Source organism: Hyposmocoma kahamanoa, unplaced genomic scaffold, assembly GCF_003589595.1.
Source record: "Hyposmocoma kahamanoa isolate Upper Pololo Valley unplaced genomic scaffold, ASM358959v1 80, whole genome shotgun sequence".
Lineage (NCBI taxonomy): Eukaryota > Metazoa > Arthropoda > Insecta > Lepidoptera > Cosmopterigidae > Hyposmocoma > Hyposmocoma kahamanoa.
In genome coordinates, this window is record NW_020654051.1 from 2,925,726 (window position 1) to 2,947,562 (window position 21,837).

General features: G+C 35.4%; 1 protein-coding gene across 5 annotated transcripts in view; it reads right to left on the reverse strand.

The window, feature by feature from the left end:
- The window catches only part of LOC113233881 (protein winged eye), a 55,523-nt gene that overhangs the window by 15,762 nt on the left and 17,924 nt on the right, over positions 1–21,837 (reverse strand). For 4 of the 5 annotated variants that reach the window (XM_026469106.1, XM_026469108.1, XM_026469105.1 and 1 more), the window contains exon 7: positions 4,047–4,205. In XM_026469106.1, the coding sequence (XP_026324891.1) occupies positions 4,047–4,205 (159 nt within the window). The remainder of the gene's footprint in view (positions 1–4,046; positions 4,206–21,837) is intronic. The other variant, XM_026469107.1, reaches the window with a different exon arrangement.

Below are 21,837 nucleotides of genomic sequence, written 5' to 3' on the forward strand. Positions count from 1 at the left end.
AAGAATAATTAGTTTAAATAAGAAGTATAGGCACCACTCATCAAAGTTCCTGCAGGGCTTCGTATGGAATAGACGCGTTTGGCTTGTGCGTGCGTTTATCACCGCGACGAACGCGATAAACGGTTCAAAATTTCAAATGCAACTATTTACTGTCGCATAACTTTGTAAGTTACAATAAATTCCGTTTTATTTTTATTATAACCATACACTGGTTCATTAACTGCGCACCTAGGTGTCAATAATCGCTCTTTTGTATATATAGCTAATTTACGTAATAAAAGGGCATCTCCATATCGAATAGGATAGTCTCCTCGATTTTTCGCGGTATAGGTGCCCTTAGGAGCAAATGACAAAACAAGAAAATTAGGAATAGAAAATAAAAAAATACATTACTTTAATGAAAAAGACATGTAAATGATAATAGTTTAAAAGTAAATAAAAGTACCAAAAAGACAAATTATTCACAGTTCAAAGAGAGAACATTTTTGTAGGTATAGAATGTTTTGATAGCTACAAAAATACGAAGTACCTAAAGTTTATTATTAAAGATGTAGTATGTATGTATATACAATATATTAAAGATTACAAATAAAACATTTTATTATGAAATTTACTATTTTATTCTAAAGGACATCTATCCTTCTTAGTACTTTCATTGTGTGGCGTCTATCCATATAGGTAGGCATCTATCCTCAAAAAAATAGGTTTGCAAAAAGTCAATTTCTTCAAAATCAGCAAATGTTAGATGAATAACATCAAGTATTAATGTAATGTAAACGATTAAACTAGTTATATCCATAGGAATTGTCCATGGTAAACTAATAATTTTTAAATTAGGAGGCCCTTTCAAAAAGTGCATCTATCCCGGTTTTATCCTAAATGTGTTAAAACCGATTAATGCCGGATTAACCGGTATATTGCATTTTAACCCACTTCCCAACACGATGTTTTCCTTCATCGTTAACATTGACAAAAGTATCTTCGTGACTTATATAAAGTAAATTTATTACGATACCTATGCCAAGTAACTGGACAAGTGGTGCGTCATAGCAGCTGCAGTGCTTGAATTCGCAAAGATCTGAGGGGCAATACCACTGCGCCCGTCACCCTGAGACATAAGTTTACAAATCCCATGTCGGCACGTAATTTCACCAGCAACACCCTTCAAAACCGGAACTCAGTACTCCTTACATTAATGCTTGGCAGCAGAAATAGGCAAGGTAAATGCCGTCAAATTTTCAATTGAGAAGGCTACCACCGCGGTGTACAGCTGGTTGAACCATCGATCTTGGGCTGACTAACTAGCGTAACAGGCATTACGGAAATTTTTTCAACGTACCTAACGTATTTTCGGTTTAGCACTTTCTATCTTGGCCGGTGTATGTAGGTAATAGCTCAGATCAAAGTCGTTGCGGTAATGAGTTATATATATAAAAATGGTTACGACACAGTTACGACAAAAATGCCAGATACGGCGGTTGGCAAGGAAAGGGAAAAAATTAGTTCAATAACCAAACACACCGTTAATGAACGAAGTCATTGCCAACACACTAGCACAGCGTGTACTTATTAATTAATACTGTTTCTTTAAACTTAATACAACACCTTTAACGTATTTTTTATCGACCCACAATCAATTAATCGCCTTTCACGTACGCTATCTAAAACGTCATTAAACAGCAATTAAGACATTATATAATTACCTTATTTTTGAAATCGCGTGCGGTGTCAAATTCCGAAATGTAACGGCAACCCATAATCGCCATTATGCCATAACGGATTCAGAATAACATGAAACGTAAAAAAAAACTAATTCCCAACACTAAAACAATTGAGGCGGCGGATATCAGAGACCGCCTTAAAGGCGCGGCGTGCTTGGATTGGTTGGTACCGTAAAGTGGGCGGAGTTTACTTGCGAGATTAGGGCTGACCGCAACACGATTCCAGTTTGTCGATAAATGGAGTTTTTATCTTAATTCACTTTTTTTTTATAATTGTTTGTGTCGGGGAAGTGACGGTTCCGCCCGTGTGTTGTGTGAAGATGGTTTCGGCTAAATGATTTTTAATTACAGTTGCTAATGAAGTGCTGTTTACGGAAAATCCCAACTTTTTAAATATTGTAACGTATCTACTAACTTACGTACTACGACAGCTACGAGAAAGAATTAAATAAAAGAACTATTTTAGTCAAATTTCATAGATATGAGCTTCCGTACAAAAGCATTATGAAAACGAAGGCAAAATAGCGTATTTTGATAATTATTGAAATATTTTATAAAGCATTCTCACTGAAACCTTTTGACACTTCTGAGCTGGGGCCTTACCATGAACTCTTATTACAGTTCAGGATACCTAGGTTCGTAACGACAAAAAAGCAGGATGGTGATATTACTCTTCATGTAGCGCTGTCTCACAACGATTCATTTTAGGTGCTAAAATAAGAATCGTAAGGCCCCTGGTCATTTTCGATCACAGAAATAAAAGCAATAAGTACGCTCTAAAATTCTCCATTGTCACACAATTTATACCTCCAACGTAATAAATAACCGTCGTATCTGACATTTTTGTCGTAACTAAGGCGTACCATCTCACTAACCTATCAAAAGTGGTCATTCTGCTCTAATCATCGCGTGTCTAATTTTTTTTATATGAATAAAATTCAGTGATAGCACGAACACAGCTTGGACACAAGCCACAGGTCAAGTGTTCACGTGCGGTTACGTTGTCATGAAAAATTTGCTTAGTTCTAGTTACGACAATAAGTCAGCAGAGAGACAAATTGACAGTTTTCTCTTTGCTGACCAATTACATACCTATTAGTGCCTAATATTTATGACGAAGCTACGAACAAAGGCAGGTTTGTTATTTGCCAAAATTTATTTCATGAAATCTCGTTAATGACAATGGTATAGTAAAGTTTAAACAATTTGATGAGATGATTGATATCTAGTATAATGGTATAAAAATAAGTGATAATTTCTAATACTAAGTACATTCAACGTTAATTCTAGAGTGGGAAAAAACAGAAACAAAAGACAAGGCAATAAATAAACATGATCAAGTTATAGGACAAAAATCTACCTATACACGAATTGGACTTTGTTGATCGAGATATTTGTAAGAAGATAGGTCTCTCTCATTTATTCTAAATTATTTTAATGGAATTATTTCTTTTTAACTGCAAGAAAGAGAAAGATAGTTAAAAGAAGTCAAATCGAAAGTGCATGAGGACAGCTGTATGTGACATTTAGTCGTAACTGCTTGCTTACGACTTACGTACGACCTTATTTAGGCTTCATCAAAAATTCTGTAATACGTCTATATTTTTTTATATATTAACACGAGCTATATAGCTTAAGATGTAAAGTGTTGAACAGACGATATTGTAAACGAAAATGGTAATTTGAACTAATTAACTTAATCTTTGTTTATAACAAGTTGAATTGTAGAAACGAGTACAGCAAACAGGAGTATTTTTTACGAGCAAATAAATAATACGTAAGTTAGTTTATGATCTTATGAATAACAATTTATAATATTTAGTTTGGAGATAAAAAAAATCATAACAAATAGTGGCGCCGAAGGCGTCAAGGCAATTCCGTGCAAACTCCATGAATAAACTGCCGATTTTGAGTGACAGTCACCTGCATATAATACCTTAGTATCAAGAATACAACTAAACATGGTTGTGTATCCCCAAAGTAAAGGACTACTATTGACCGGATAAATTTAGTTGCAATGCCGTTACCAAAGCACCAGAACTAAAGAGGTGCTGTTCCAAAATAAGCGGGATAACTGTTGATACTCCGACAAGGCTACCATTGAACACATGAGCGGTGGTGTCTTAAAAGACGAAGGGACGAGGTGCGGGGCGAAGGGGTTGTTAAATTATATGGCTGAAGTGGAATGTATTTTAAGTACAGTTTTGTGCCGTGTTCGATTGTAACCGTGTCGAGCAGGAAGGAGCTGTCGCGTTGCCGGCGGTCTCGCAATGCAGTTGGCGCGTAGCTACCAGGAGAGCATGAATCGTAAGAGGTGTGTCTTACCAGTGGGGTACTGCCAGAGCGGAGCGGGGGGCGCGGGCGCGGGCGGAGCGGGCCACGCCAATGGGGCGGAGCGGTCGTCGCAGACCATGTTGGCCACGCCCACCGTCATGGCCGCCTGCGCTGCGTCTGTGGCGGAATGACAACAGAATGACGTGGTGCCTGCAAGGCGCAACACGTGTTACATATACTTTATGGTTGAAGTTAATTATTATTGCGCGATACTTGGAAGGGCTGTAAAAATAAATCGGCTTCGTCGTTAGGATTCTGTCTTGGCTGTCTGGCTCAGGTTGCTCCACGTGACATTTAAAAAGTCTTCACGCTGCCTTCTACCTACATTCGAAGAAATAAATAACGACAAACTTATATTGCATCATGATCTAGGATCAACGCTTGTGACCTCTACGTTATTCCGACACGCTTAATTATTATTAACCACCGTTACGTACAAACTATAGTCATTGTTGCATTTCTGCGCTCTATTTGTTACTGTAAATTTAATTAAGTATTTCGATAAAAATGCTGTCAAACCAATCGATTTGTACAATAAAATGATCTCTTCTGCCGTTTCAAGAAGGCTAAGAAGATGCGAAAGCCTTTTATAGCAATTAGGTATAAAAACATAATATACTAGGTCTGTAATAACCTACGACTTTCCACACCATTTTGATATTTAACATGACCACTGTGACGTTATCTCTGTTTGAAATGCCAAATAGGTACGATAGTTCGACCAACTTATCTATCGATCGACTTACCACAGCAATAAAAGGAACTAACGATACCACGTTCGTTCAAGTGACAGTTACAATGATTACCAGTGTTACAGGTCATAACTACAGATAAATTGACGAATTTCTAGCACACAACCTGCCTATAATAACTATCAAGGTACTTTCGAAACTGGAATCCAGCACTCTATACACCTCTTCTCGTAATCACACATAAAGATTTACCTAATTGAATCTATTCGAGCTCAAATGCAGTTTTTAGATGAAATATTGTTCATCAATTTTATTTAAGTTTGATATATTAGCGAAGGATCGCAAACATCTTTAATTGAATTGGTTAAGTCTTCAACACGACGATTTGGGGCTACATAACGGGCAAAGACTTACCTTAGTTAAGAACATAAGTTCTTATTTCACTGTTCGAAATTCAGCTGATTTTAAACCGATCCTAATTTGAAAAGTAATTTATTCAGCGCGTTATTGAGAACCAATGGCGCGTTGCGAGGGTTTATGGTGCTCGCCGACTGCCGCTTTTAGGGTTTCTTTTTTAAAATTTATATTTGTGGTTTGTGATTCTCTGATTTGAGTAAGGAAAGAATTATGTTCCTCTTTCTTATACTAATGTATAACGCGATAATTGTAAATGAAGGCCTATTAAATGGAGCAATGTGGAAATCTTTTTAACACTACTGACAGAATCTTTGATATTATGCAATCCTGGCCACGACTGACCTTTGAATCAGGTTTACGGTCTCATAAAACATCAAACACTTAGGAAAAAAGATATTTCAAATGACAAAACACAATCGATTCAATGTGAATTTAGAGAATTCGATAAATTATATAATAAATTTATTGATTGCTACAATACCTCTAGGTATAAATACTCCAGGTATAGCCGAGTAAATGACTCTATTACTCCAACGAGAACATAACTAGCCTTTCTAGCTAAATGTAACAACTAGATCAATGGATTAGATTCTGTGCTGTTCTAAAACAAATAATTTTTGCGGCAAAATTTTTCCAAGCTGTTTTCGATCAGTCTTATTGATTGATACTTTTACCCTGATCCTAATGAACGTGTCGTTTGACCACTCGAATATATTTTAAAATCTTTACAAATAAATCAAAGTGTACCCAAAATCATAATCGATTATCATCGTCATTTGTGAACACAAAAATCTCTGGATGCGATTTTCGTAATGTTTTTAAGAAATTAGGCCGGCGAGCCTCCAATGTTTTTTGCCGCCTTCATTTTATCTTTTTTTATTACCGAAATATTAAGCTTCCATTCCTAACCTTTTTTTTTATTGTAATAGGCAATTGTCTCAAAAGATACTGCAGAAAATACGTTAATAAATATGCAAGCGCCAAAGCGAATAATACATTAATGATTGCTCCAAACATCAAAATCTAGAATCAGGATATCTTGAAGGTCAAAGTGGACAGCCAAATTCTTGGCACACGTGTATCTTCCTCGTTCACATCTTCATTTTCCAGCTATTGACTTTGTGGACATAAATCTATCTGTTTCATGTGTACTACTCGTACACTCTAATGGTACTCTACTCATTAGGAAAACAGAATAGACTGAGAATTATAAACACGAAAGGACTGAGGTCGTTTTTTAAATGCAATGATATTCACAAATTGCAATTGATTAAGTGAAGAAAACAAAACTGTCCCCTTTTTTCTTCTCCCGAAAAAGAAATCAGTAGTTTTATCTCTGCATTGTTCTCGCTCGGTTAGTGTACTGGAGAGATCGTATACCAGATTCTGCGTCTTTTTACGCTTATAGCTAGCTAATCTATTTTTCCAATTCTTAGTTTAATTATTCCTAACGCTCGTGGAAAGTGGATTTTTAACGATATCACTTATAACTAACGAACTTGTTTCTTATAAAAAAATCCTCAGAGATTCTCTAGATTCTCGTGACATCCGACCTGGCACCGAACTGGTGAGTTATTTTAGACGCCTTTACCATTAGGTCAAAACATAATCTAAGATTAAAGCGAGATAGGAGCTTTTCTTACTTGTTCTATACCTATGCCGCTCTCTGACACTATTAAACTTCGCATGATCTCATCTCTTGATCTTTCATACCAAATTTCCAAACCTACTCAAGATTTACACGTACCTGTAAATCTTGAGTAGGTTTTGGAAATCTGGTAACCTTTTCAAATACAAATAATTTTTTTGCTAAATGTTAAGGTTACCATTGTAATCGTTCTTACTCACAATGTAAATTACTGTTGCGTAAAATTTGTTAAATTCTTTCTTAGACACGCCATGACTGAGTATTTTTGCTTACAATGAAATCACGCGATGTTGTGCTTTGTGACATGTGTGAAACCTAAAAACAAAACTAGATCAGATATTTATTGAATTGGAGAAAATATGTTTACTAAATTTCTTCTTCGAGTTATTGAAGAAAGACACTGTTTACTACGTCTGGTAAATTATTTAAATGACTGACAAAATAAAAAGCAAGAAAAAAAGTTGGCAATAATCGCACACATAAATTTTAAACACTTAATTAAATACATTAAAATAAAATAAATGAATAAACTTCTGGCCGAATTTGCATTTAAAATAAAAAAAGATAAAATCCAAAAAAAACAATTTATTTTCTCACGAAACAAATTCCCACAATGAGATGTAATATCGGAGCGGCAGCGGGCGCGAGGAGGCAAAAAGAAGATTATGAAAGGAAGCACGTGCTGGTATCACTGTCTCTTTCTTTCATAGAGCGTTGTCTCTGTCGGCCAGTAGTATATGCACAGAGTACTTTAAGAGTAAGACACCGCCACCTTGGTAAACAATCTCTATAAATATCTGGTGATTATGAACATTACAGTTATGTATTTTTACAAACTTTTGCGGATACTCATATCGATTTTAGTATTTGTTTAACTTTTATAATTTTTGTTGGCTTTAGTCTATCGATAAATTATTTATTATTCTTCTTAATACAATTTTGATTATACTTCATATCTTCTACTTTACTTACATTTAATTATTCATTCATACATAAATAATTTAATTTACAAAATAACATTATTAGTCATATTGGCTCGTTAATGTTTAGTCTGTATTTACACTACTCTACGCCTCTATCAGTTGACCTTCACCGATGGCGTCACGTTCCAGCGCCTGCATTCCACGCATACATCTATCTCACTCGCACTTAGGGCACGCCAGTCGCCTGGCGCTTCGCCGAACCTCCTCGTGGCCGCTGTTCGCCTAGTATCACGCGCGCTGAAGAAAAGGGTTTATCCGACGGACAATGACCCGGATACACATAGGATTTTCCGACCAAAAGAAATAAAACAAATTTTCACGCAGAAAACTTGGCTTATCCAATATTTCAGGACCATTAATAATTGAACTGATAACTAATCGATTTTGTCGTAAAGTTTAATTAAATACAGATTGCATCGCGCGACATTTCGATTGGTACCGACGAAGTTTTTGGATATTTTTCACAATGAAATCTAGGCCAGTTGATAGTGTCCCTGTTTCTATTAAAATAACCTCACGTCTGGTTGCATGGTCAGCGTAGTGAGCCGTATCGTAAATAGACTGTCGTTCCGTCGGCGCGTCTAGTCTCTAACCGGTAGTTAGCGCTAATGGAACACCGGTCATTATAGGGAATAGCTATCGAAGCTTGATATTCCTATCACGAACTAAAATTACCTTAAAATCAAAGGCACATTATTTTTAAATAGCAACAGTATTCAACAAAAACAATTATCAGCTTACACGCATCATTCCTTGCACGTAGATACGATTAAATAAATACGTAGCAGAAGAGCTCCTTGTGAAAGAGTTCGTCCAAGGTAGTACTGCCACCTTACTTCTGTGGCCAAGCAGTAATGTCAGCATTACTGTGTTCCGATTTTGAAGGGTACCTAAAGGTGCTCGTGAAATTACAAGCACATGGGACTTGTCAACTTATGTCTCAGGGTGCGGGCGCAGTGGCAGTGCCCCTCAGATATTTGCAATTTAAAGCTCTGAGTGGCACTGTAAGTAAATGTCATGGACAGGCGTGTAACTTACCATCAGGCGCACTACTTGTAAGTCCCGTCACTTGATGTTATAAATTAAAAAATATATATAAAAAACGTAGTTTATGTTAAGTTCGAAAAGTCATTTAAAAAACAATGGAATGAATGAAATTCGAATTTGTATGCTCGAAGAGTTAAAAAACAAAAACCCCTAAACGAGCTTAAGACTAATAATGAAACATAGCTTTTAATTTAAGCACAATAAAGATGAAACTCATCGGCAAATAGTTGAAGGAATTTATTTAAATAATAAATAATCAGGGTTTTGAAAGTGACAGTGTTATACAAAAAGGTACCAGGGCAACAGAGAAGGCAGATGGTTATTCGAACACTGTCGGTCGTCTATCGGACACGTACCCTGCGATAGTGACATTCCAAAGAAACACGCCAGCGGAGTCGACTTATCGATAAATACATTTTATATACATAGAAGTGATTTCGGCAAAATTATACTATTACGTTACGTTTTGTTGTTTTCTTTTTTTATAAAAAACAAAGTAGAAAGCAAAATCCACAGCCAAATAATTATTTTGATTAAATTGCATGATATTGAAGGATATTTATTATACGTAGGTACACCAGTCCGTTACACCAAGTACCAAGTATACGTAGGAAACTGAAATCTATATAGAATTCACTTGCCTGTATTTACCTTTATGATTGAAAATAAATCAAGAAAATCCAACCCAACAATTGTTCAACAAATAATTCTTTTTACGCATATTTCACCCGTTATCTAAAAACTACAATTAATAATGCAAATAAAGCATAAAAAACACGAGTTCTCTAATAGCAGAGTCAACAACATTTTTTGTGCAAACACTCCAACGAGGGAGGAACACTACAAACCCTTGTTAAAAGCACCCCTATAACTAAAACAGCGCGATAAATTTAACCTTAACACTAAAACATACAGTTGAAAATTGTCTGCTCAACGTTGAGAGGGAACCGGTGATTTTGTTCGTAATTTTAGCCATGCATTTGCTAAATTGAAAACTTTATGGCGGCGCGAATTTTCGACACTACAATCGAGTGAAAAGGATTTTATCGAAAATCTATTCGTACAACAATGTTGCCTTTACTAGTAATATTGATAAAACGGTAAAATCGAAAGTAAAATTGCCTTGGCATGTTTCTTTAAGTAGTGGATATTTCTACATTACTTGGTAGTATCTAATTGTAGAAGATAACGCATCCGAATAAAAATTTTCTACTTCGTAGAAAATTATGCTCCATAGACTCATTACGTCATCGTCAGTTTACGCTTCACTTTATCGAACGTCTAATTTCCAACTATTCTGTTAATTTCAAGAGGTACGAATACGAAATGGACCGATAGAAATGTCACTGCTAGTACCAGGGATCCAGTCCAGTGGGGACGAATGGTATGCGAGGGGTCTGCTCTTAAAGCCTCGGGGGTCGCGATGCCTTGCGCTTGTACCAGGGTTGCCCTAACTCCGATATTACGAGTCGTCCATTGTTTGTAATTAATTGTGCACTGTTTATAGAATCAAATGACCTTGTATTTTTTTAATAGGGTATAGGACAGTAAAGTCCGTAAAGATGGCTGGAAAGGTCTATCGACATGTCTTTGTAACTAATTTCAATTAGGTTCCAACCATGTGGTAACTGAAGAATCAAGAGTATGTCAGGCTTAGCATTTTGAGCTTTGGACCGTAGTTATCATACGTGGCATAGAGCCGAGTTTTTAAACCTTGAGTGTCAAAGCGAACGTGGTCGTGACATGTACATTCTTAGAGAATTAATTTCAACAAAATATATTTTTATACTCTTTAGACAGTTTCAAGGAAAAACAAGTATAAGACGCCATCTAGGAATTAGTCATTTCTTCATATAAACAACACAGTACACCGAGATACTTACGCAACAAAACAGATTAACAAGAGATTTAACATACTAGAAATAACAACGTCGAACTAGATTCGATTTAAGTTCATTATATCTGTCTCTTCCATTTTCAAAAAAGACGCGCTTTTACTTCAGAGCTGTCATATTCTGACAGGTATGTATAAATTTGGATGTAATAATACAAGTTTATGGACAGACGCCTTTTCTTACCGATAATAAAAGAGACAGATGCACTAAACATAAATTTAGTTTACTTTTATTTAATGTGATACAGACGAACGCGCTTTGGTTAGATTAAACTAAATTTAACTTCAGTTTATCTCTTCTTCATTTGCGAGAAAGAGACATGTGACAGGATTAAATAAACCAGGAGAGCATATCTAAGAAAATATACGAAAATAACCACGCGTAGTGCTGCGCAGCCCTGGGGGTCGCATGGGAACCGCGCCAAATGTTTGTGACGGGCCGAACCACCGGCACCGCCGCCATCGCTGTGATTAGAAATATGCCGTGTGCCCAGTGCACGGAGCCGCACCGCACGGCGCGCCGGCCAATATAAAATAGACATGAGGTATATTTACGATTGAAAAGAAAAATGGATGGCACGGAATTAAAATTTGGTAATTTTAAATTAACTTCGGTGAAGAGACAGACATTCAGTCAATATTTACTAAATTAACCTTTTAAAAGAAAGCTAAAAAGAAATTGTTATCACAAATCTCAGACGACTAAGCTTTATACTGTTGATTCTGATATATCTATGTGAGTGTATTTGATGACGTACGATAGGTAGATTATTATATATATATATATATATATAGGTTTATTGCTTATGATGAGAGTGCGTCTCCACCAATAAATTGCTCTGCAGTTTGGCGGACTTTGAATTTGTAGCCAAATGTATTTTTTTGTAATAAACGATTTTATCTACATATCATAAACTCTCTATAATGTGTTCAAAAACCGAAAATTACGACCAGCATAAAGGTAAACTGTTTTGTTAGAACAAATTCCTTAACTGTGAAAATGTTATTGTATTCGACAGTATTCGATGTTAATAATACATTCAAATTCCGAACATCTCTGAAAAACAAAACAATTTGATTGGACCTCAATTCTAATTTCAGTCGAGATGAAGTTTTATTCGAAAAGAAATGTCAATAGCAAGCAGTTTTGACAATTTCACACGTTACTTGATATCGAGCGATATGATAGTTGGGGCCGATTCTAGTTTGTCTATGAATCAAAAATAAAAACTACGGTTGTGTGACATGCGTGAGAAAATTTTTTATTTGCTGCCATTTCGCCAGTCACAGAGAGCTTACAATATGTGAGTAGATAAAGTCTTTGATTATGTAACAGTCATATAAACTACTATATTATTATTATTAAGCAGAAGTTTCTCGAGTCTCTTACTCGTTTTTCTACTAGAACGAACACGGATGAGAAAACCAAATTTGGTTTTCTCGTCTACGCTTAAGAATGAGCAGTAGTGTTAAAACAGTTTACCGATTTCAAGTGGTTCCTTCATTACTATGAGAATATATTTCGGATTTGTCACATTGTGCGTTGGTAAACTAGTGTGAGAGCAATAGCTCTTCAATAGACAGTTCCCTGTTGCAATAAGTACATACCAATTTATGACTTTAATTCCTAAGTAATGTATATTTGGGAATGTTTAGCATCAGGAAAACGTCGTGATGAAACCTACATGTTGAAGACGGTTCACAACCCTTGGATAACGTGTTAAGTCCCCAGCCCGGTTGGATGAGCGTGGCGAACTGTGTTCTAAACATGAGACCCGTGACCAACAGTGGGATATGGGTTAGTGATTATATAAAAGTCTGATGTGTTACTCATCCGAACACATGTCTGCAATGATAGAGATTTTAGAATATAACCATTCGCTATAAACTTAGTATCTCGGTATAAATAATCCAAACTAACACGTGATAAATTACATTATTTTCGCACGTGGAAATTTTAATTTGAACTTTGTTTATTATCCTGTCACTTGCGAAAACAAGCTATTTATCTACATATTAAAATAAAGTAGATTCCGGAATGTTTATTTTTACACGTACTTGAAACATGGACAAGTTTTTACAAACAATTCTATGAAAACATTGGATATCGCGATCTAAACCAATGAATCTTGCGCAGCGTTTCGCGGTTGCGGCGTTCAAATATCCTTGACTCCGCCAACCGAGTCCGTAAACTAATGAACGTTTCCCAGAATCCATCCGAGCTGTAAACATAAAAGTGTTGACTCGCTCTTATTCCAGCGGCCCTAGCGCCGAATAAATCAAAAAATATATATTATTTCCGTCGAAACCCACATGTTGGGACCACTTGCTGCGTTATTATCTCTTGTCCACATTATTTGCTTTTGTATCGTTATACTTTGATCAATAACACGGAATAGTAAACTCTATTTCGAATTGATAAGTGTTATTTTTGTATTTACAAAGCGATTCGTTCCGCAATGTGTTATAATTACGAAATACTAGTGAGTACTCTCCGGTTTGATGTTGCTCTGGTAGTTGAAAGTCAACTTTATTTTGTAACGGTGAAGATATTTTTCGTATAGGTCGATTGATTATAATAAAATAACGATGTGATCATTGCATGGCGTGGTTGATGTATGAAGGGGAGATTTAGGGTGGTATATGAATCGATTTTTGCGTTTAGAATACAATCTGGACACACGAATCCAGAACAAACGCGACAAACAATTTTCGAAAAGGTGGGTTCTGGGTCTTCATATAAAAGTGGAATCTTGTTTGAACGAAATATAGTGTCACTCTATAAGTAGGGGAAATTAAAAATAATAATTATCTTGTGCAAGTCCTCGAAGAAAGAAATTAAACCGCAAATGACTTAGCAAAATACACTATGTATGTTTGTTAAAAATACCACATCCGTACTAAACCGTAAAAAAAACCAGTGAAACCAAGTGAAACAAATAATATTAGACAGTTATCTGTGTCACCGTTGTACCAGGACAGCATAAAGTCAAACAGTTGTTTGTTAAATGTTAACAAATATGATGTGATGTGAAAATAACAACTCTATTATATGGCACAAACAAATTCCCTAAATACGACGACATTATTTCGTATTTTGAAACACGAATCCTATCAAACATTTCATGTATGACATGGAAATAGTATAATATCCAATGTAACATTTGTTTACAAATCAGAAGCACCTGCTCGTCATTTACAATGGGCTCATTTGCAAATCTAACAAACGATCGCCGTTTTAATAAATTTCTGCAATGATATATGCACAATGTTAATGAAATTTACAAAACATGGCACAAGAAACCGTACACGGTAAACAATAACAACAAACAACAACATTCGAAAAGCCGTACTGAGATACTTGTTTCCCAACAAACTTATATAGGGTAACATGAAAGGATAAGTTGATCACCAAAGACTTTTTGGAAAAGTGAAGGTCTCTGAAAATAGTATCGACGAAAATACACTTTACTGCGCACATTGATCACGAGGCATACAAAAAATAATAAATGGGGATGGAATAAGTGGAGAGGGCGTGCAAAACCAAAAACGAACTTCCGAAAGAAAAGTTTAATTTTTGAAAAATTAAAGTATTTTAAACATAAATTTTATATTTTTTCCCGGATAAGCAGCATGGAAATATTTGTCACAATGTGCAAAGCTGAACAAGAATGTGCAGAAACCGTTTGATTTAATTCAAACACATTGCGGCTTTTCAAAAAACGTAATCGATGAAATTAATCGATTTTGTCACGATAACGAATCGAGAACACCTGCTCGCCCCTCGGGGAATAATGAGCAATAAAGGCTAATTGGAATATTGACATAACTAACGATTATACGCCATGCTAGTCACTACGCGTTCGTTTTCATTTCAAATTATGACGAATAGTTTCTACAATTAGGAGGTATTACATAAATAACGCACTTCTGTCCAAAACAATCGAAATAGATATAATTATGTCTGCTGCAAAAAAAGTACATTTAATGTAAAAAATGGACCCTTTCTTTTATTTTTTGTCACAAATGTAATGTCTTAACGTTTGTAGTTATTTATTGATTTTCCACTATTCCCAAAATATATAGCGTTCAATATATTATTTTACAAATTTTTGCGTTTTGTCGTATATATTGGTCACCACCAATATATGCGACAAAACGCAAAAATAAGTAGTGTACTATAGGCGATACCGGTGTTTAAATTTTGAAAGCATCTTTGTTAAGTTTAAAAGTAGGTACCTACAGTGATGTGCCGAATCGAGATTTTATTGAATACGAATAGTCGGCCGAATCTTCGGTAACAAGTTTACCGGAACGAGTATTCAACCGAATAGTTCAGTAAATTTGACGCGCTGTGTCCCGAATCGCAAAATAACAAGCAGTGCGTGTTGTGAATATCATTAAAATAAATAAACGATTTATTTTCATACTTGTCATTTTTATATTTTCAGTAATTGTAATTCTTTGTTTGTACTTTATGTATATATCAAAGAATTAAACAATTTACAAAAAAAACTTGTACAACAATTCGAATTAATGTTTAATTAAGTATGTTCGGTAGAAAGTTTGGCATTATTACCTACTAGACTGCCGAATATGAATGTTCGGTAAACTTGCCGAATATTCTGAATATCGAATATTCGACCCACCTCCCTATTTATCAATCAATAGGGGTGTAAAGCTATTATTTAAACGTGAGCACTAAATGTGTTCAACAACAGTATTAGAAGTGTTTTTTTACGTTAGCTGCTAGAAAATAATAGTTTTTATATTAAATAACACATAGGACAACTTTCGCTCAGTAAATTATTAATTTCTAAAAATATTTATACTTTCGTATACAGAGCATAAAGGCAAAGGATGGTATTTGATTAAGCAGCGATCCTAAATGACATTTTTTCTAGCAATTTTTAATTTTCTTTTTGTACACAAGAGCAAAGGAATTTAGGTGATTTACAGTGCGATGATTCTTAGAAAAAACTCCTTCGATCCGAATGACGATTGACGAAATATTTTCATAGATTTCACATAGATAACGCTAGGGCTAAAAAGTCGTTACAAACCAGATACAAAGATCCGACAACAAGCACATAGAAAATATTGTAAGGGCCGCTGGTTAGTTACGTGGCTTACTTAGTAGCGTCTGGCACGGTTTGCTAGAAGACGTCGGTTCGAATCCGACCGGATCGAAGGAATTATTTCTAAGTGTTCGATGTTTGTACTAATAATTATAACAAACTGTGGAGTAATTTCACAAAAAATAATTGAATATCATGGTGGCCAAACATCTTGACATTCAATAGAAGACTTAACATAGGAATTGCTTTAGACATGAGACATGCAAACGTATTGTATACTTATTAATAATAAGTAAGACAAGTACGCAAAAAATGTCATAATAAACCTTCAGATTACGGTTTTTGATTTACTATAGTGTTAAACCTCGTAAATGGCAAATGAGTATCAACAGAAATCTTGTTATAGAAAAGTATACATTGCCCCTTGAATCAGAGGCCATTGAAATTAAAAAAAATATCCTAATTTCAACAGGGAAGATTGTTTCTCCGTACCACCAGTTTGGGATCCAGTATTTCCTCTGATGAAAAATCCCAAACAGACATAAGACTACTGTACTAATTAATATGTTTTAGTTTATTCTAATTTCTATTATTAATTAATGATAAATTGAACTTAATAAAAATTCATTCAATAAAATAATTTGTAAAACTTAATGTAGCGTAAATTGGAATGTTTTCTTTGTAAAATTAAAAATAAGGTATTTAATTAATAACTATAGTTACAATAGTGAAAAAAAAATAGGGTGGTTTGCATTATTATTAGACATAACTGGTTGAAGACTGTACCACCTCAGTCAACCGTGACCATGGGACTCGTGGAAAGGGCCCGAAATGTCGGTTTGTTTGAAAAAACAAATATACGCGATTTAAATCCGGAAAAATAGTTTCAGCTATGATGGTTCAATGCGGTATCAGGTCCTTACACGCCTTCGATTATTATGAGCCTTTCCAAACATCGAGATATCATCACGAATAGATAATGCATATTATTAAAATATAATATTGAAAATGGCTAATACAATGGCCCAACACATCTAACTACATAATATTTAAATGGAGCTTGGAACCATTGAGCCGTATCGGTATAATTGCGGTTTTCCTGTTCCTCGCATAAGCTGACATTTAATTTATACACTTTAGTTATACTAGGTATTAGTGAGGAGTACATACTCGGTACCGTAACTAGTATATGTACTTAGTATACCGGTCAAACAAAAACCTATAATGTTAAATCTATAATGTGGTCGATATATCGATCTACATGTTAGAAAATTTGTAGTTCGATAGATCGGCCACTACCAACTAGCTTAATCCCTTATGCGCACTTCTTCATCCGAGATACACTCACTCCTTGTTTGCTTACAATTAAATTTTAAATTATAAAATAGGTATAAAAAAATAAATGAATTGAAAAATTTATTATTATTATTATTATTTCGGACATCTATTTTAGACTCTCGCATCTCCCATGGCCTCAAACAGTAGTATTAATATTGTTATTATTATTGTTATTACTATAAAGACATTGTATCCGTATATCATTAAATTCATATTTTTTGTTTTTTAACGTACATGTTACTAACATACTTCTTAAGGTTTTGTAACTAATATGCTATGGACTTATTTGTCTGAAAATATTTTTTTTTATTACTTTTTTTAATGCGCCAAGTTTGTTGGCGGGAAAATTATGAGAAAAGGTGATTAAAATAAACACAATTACTTAATAGCATTAGAGTTCCTTGTGAAAGAGTTCGTCCAGAGAAGTACTGCCACCTTACCTCTTTCTGCCGCCAAGCAGTAATGTGAGCATTATAGCGTTCTGATTTTGAAGGGTAAGAGTGCTGGTGAATGAGAATGGCATATGAGACTTGTCAACTTATGTCTCACGGTGACAGGCGCAGTGGGAGAGCCCTCAGATATTTACGATTTAAAGCTCTGAGTGGCACTGAAACTGCTATGGACAGGCCTGTTGCTTAACACCAGGCGCACTTGTTCGACCTGTCACTTGGTATCAGAACAAAAATGCGATTGAAATAAAAAATATACAATTAGAATTGTTTTTTGTAATGATATTTAAATTTTAAAATATTTTAGCGTAGCACAAATACTATAATAAATAAATAGTATATTATAGGAGACCCAGTATCGCGGGTGCCATGGACACACACATAAACAACTACAAATTACACCCAACCCACGAGAGAAAAAATTTAGGCCATTCAAATATTTCTCCCAAGAATCGAACCCGGGACCTCTGCGTGGCAGCCCAGCGTGATAACCGTAAATATAAGACATGTTTAAAAATATTAGTTGTTGTCAAAACCCTCTGATGAGAAACCTGTGGCCCAACAGTGGACTGTATGTGGGTTAAAGCAGAATACGTGGAATTAAAAAGTAATCTTAAAAAATCAATCGTAAAGTAAGTAAATGTGTAATATGTTTGGGGTAAGTGTTTATTTTACGCTCTAGGGGCTAAAGGTCAGGTTACACCGCGAACGAAGCGAAGCTTAGCTCACGTAGTTGAGGCATCTTTTCGTACTTCGGTACAAATCTCGAACTAAGCTAACCGAGCTAACTAAAGTAACCCAATGATCCCGCTAAGCCTTGTAAAATATGTCGCCCTTCTACCGCCCTTCACCCCCGCACGTATACATAGAGTAGCACCTCACTACACTAGCGCACGTTTAATTTTATTATTGTATAACAACAATTAAAAAAAAAAACTAGAAGAAGCTCTCATGAGAATACATTTTGCGTCGTGTAAAAGTAACATCAACACAGCAATAAACTTAAGTCCTAGGACATGAAACTATTCTTCTGGATTTAAATTGCGTCTACAGTACAATTAAATATTAGACAAAACTGGTTGATGACTGTACCACCTCAGTCAACCGTGACCATGGGGCTTGTAAAGGGCCCGAAACGGTGGTTTGTTTGAAAAAACAAATATACGCGGTTTAAATCCGGAAAAATAGTTTCATTTCCTATATGTAACAACCGCGAAAACCTAAGAACTCCATAAACTTAAGACCTTTTTAAAAATCAAAGATTATCATAATTCATAAGTTCATGATGTGTTTCTTATACACATGTATGACTGATGAAAAGAGTCCAGTTTATTTATAAATAAAATATTATAATACTAGTTACTTTGGTAACATCATTACGTTACAGCTCGTCCACAATATGCGTAGCCTTTGCAAATGAGATTTATAGCATAAAACTGCGCATATCCGACAATTATATGCTAATCAGATGTTACAGGCCGGGCTGGCAACTCATGTAGGTATAGTATTTATATACTACATTTTATAATAAGCATTATTCGACATAAACTGTGGTATATCTATAAGGTCTTTCCAAACATTTTAAAGGGCGATTTTGTAAGAAAAAATACCTTCGGTGTAAGGCACTTCTGTGGAAACCAATCGGAGAACGGAATGTAAATAGACATAAATTGCCACTGCAAAAAAAAAAATTATAAATATTCTTTTCACCGCACTAGCTCGTAAAGGCTTTCTTTCTCATTAGAAATCTGCGCGCAAAAGCGTTTCTTCCGCGCTAGCGTGGAAAAGGTTTTTGAAATTCGAGCTTGACGATGGACTGTGGTGCACCTAACATTTTGTTTCGATGAAAAAAAAAACATAATGACACGTTCAACTATGCGATTCGTCGTACATTATTCATGTAATATAAATCCTTTGGGATATTTTATTCTTATTATTATTGTTTGCATCGAAATTGACAACGATAACTAATTTTGTTTATTAAAAATGATTTGTTATAGTATAACTGTTTTTCTTTCATCTAAGATTTTCCTCGCTATAGTGAGGTGAAAAGTTGTGTGTTTCCCTCGGCAGCAAAGTTGTTTTGCGTCTCGTGCTTTAAAACCCTCGCTACGCTCAGGATTCTGTTTTTGAACCCCTCAAGCACTCGAGTCAAACGACAACTTTGCAGTCTTGCCATATCAAATAACTATTTTCTTATTGAGTTGTTTTTATAATTGACAAATAGCTCCACTAGTTTGCTATAATTATTAAATACAATGATTGAACGGAGCATATATTAAGATTATCATTTCCTATGTTCAAAAACTACATTAAAAATATTTTGATTGAAAAGTCATATTACAAAATTGAAGACTACGTGTTAGATAAAGATGTATGGAAAGACGACGTGGCTCCAGAATCCACACAAATTTGATTCAAAGTGTATTCCATAGCATTTAAGTTTATTTGAAAAGAGCAATCCCTAGTGTTTCTTGCTCGTTCTTCTCAGGGAAGTCAGTGTAGTGAACGAGGAGTAGCTTAAATATGACACTTTCAAGTGTAGATTTATTTTACCTATGGAATAAATGATTCTAAAAAAAAGAACAAAAAGAAAAATTTTAATCCTGCGGGATTCCGTCCCCGTCGCTCTTCCATCTGAGCTACAGGTCGCATTAACGTAGTCGACGAAATTCTTCTATGTGTCTGTTATAAGATTCTGTGCATTGAGTTTTCGACTTTCTTGTCATAATATTGCTGCTGTCGCAACGTATATAGATAACTTTTTATTGATTTTTCAACTACACAGTGTTCATTCGCTTAATTATGTGAAAGGATACATATTTTATACAATACAATCAAATATTTTATGCGTCGAAACTCCAGAACACATTATATGGAATATTTTGTTTGGCATTTTCAGGAGAATCTACTTATGATAGAATTATGCCTGAGTATTCTGTTTCGGAAAGAAACACACAGGTTTCATCACAATGTTTTTGTCCATAATAACTAAGAGGTTTGCTACTAAATGTTCTCAAATGTACGTAACTTTTTAAAGTCGTAGATGCATCCAGCCAAAGGCATTCGAACCGTCAATCTCGCGATTGAGTCGCAACCATTCTCCCACTGACCTACTGCTAATTATCAGTACAGTTTAATAGACATTTTGTGTTCAAATTTTTGATCCTTCATTCTCCAACTCACAATGCTCTTGTGTAGAAACCAACAAAGGAAATACTCTGAGGTTCTTATAGCTAGAAGATAGGCAAAAGATTGATCTACCTGTATGCTTATTAATTTCAGCTTTAATACAATCTCTAATTCGCCTACTACCCGTTGCGTCAACATATGATCATCATCATATCCGCCGGTAGACATCCACTGCTCAACATAGGCCTCCCCAAAGATTGCCAGACTAGCCAGTCGGATGCGACGTGCATCCATCGGTTATTCGCGGCCCTTATCACGCCATCCGTCCATCTAGTAGGGGGCCGTACCACTGAACGCCTTCCGTTTCGTAATCTCTATTCGAGAACCTTTCTGCCCCAACGGCCGTCAATTCTACGAGCTATATGCTTTGCTTGCCCGGTGCCACTAATATTATAAGTGTGAAAGTCTCTGTCCGTTCCGTTTTCATGCCTAAACCACTGAACCAGTATATCAGTATATATCTAGGTCACATCTATCTCTAACCCAAAATTCATCATTTTGGGTTAGAGATAGATGTGACCTTTAAGAAGGACGCAGGCTGCTTTTTGTCGTAAAAGTAATACTTAATAATTGTAACTTTTTCGTTGAAAAGAAAACCGACCCATTTGCTTAACGGCTTTTTTCAATTTCCATGGGATCCCCTCATCAGGTTCTGACTTCTTGGTGACAATGGGTCTGTTACGGACTCCTTTGTACGTTTTATTTTTTCTTCTCTGGTTGTCATGGTTACGGTGATTTGTTGATTACACGTATTGTTTCAAGTGAAAAGTCGATTTTCATTTGTGAAAAATAATTAGTAATTTGTGATAGCCAAAACGAACCCAGAACAGCATCTGGGACCACCTCGAGAGTATACCCTTTCAAACAAAAGAAAGATTTTCTAAATCGGTCCACAATTGGCGGCGATATCTGATCATACATACAGCCGAACGTATAACCTCTTCCATTTTTATAACGTCGGTTAAAAAGGATGAAATAGGGGACACAATTTTGTATGAAAAACCATAAAACTAAGAAAATTACTACCTATAGTACAGTAGGCTC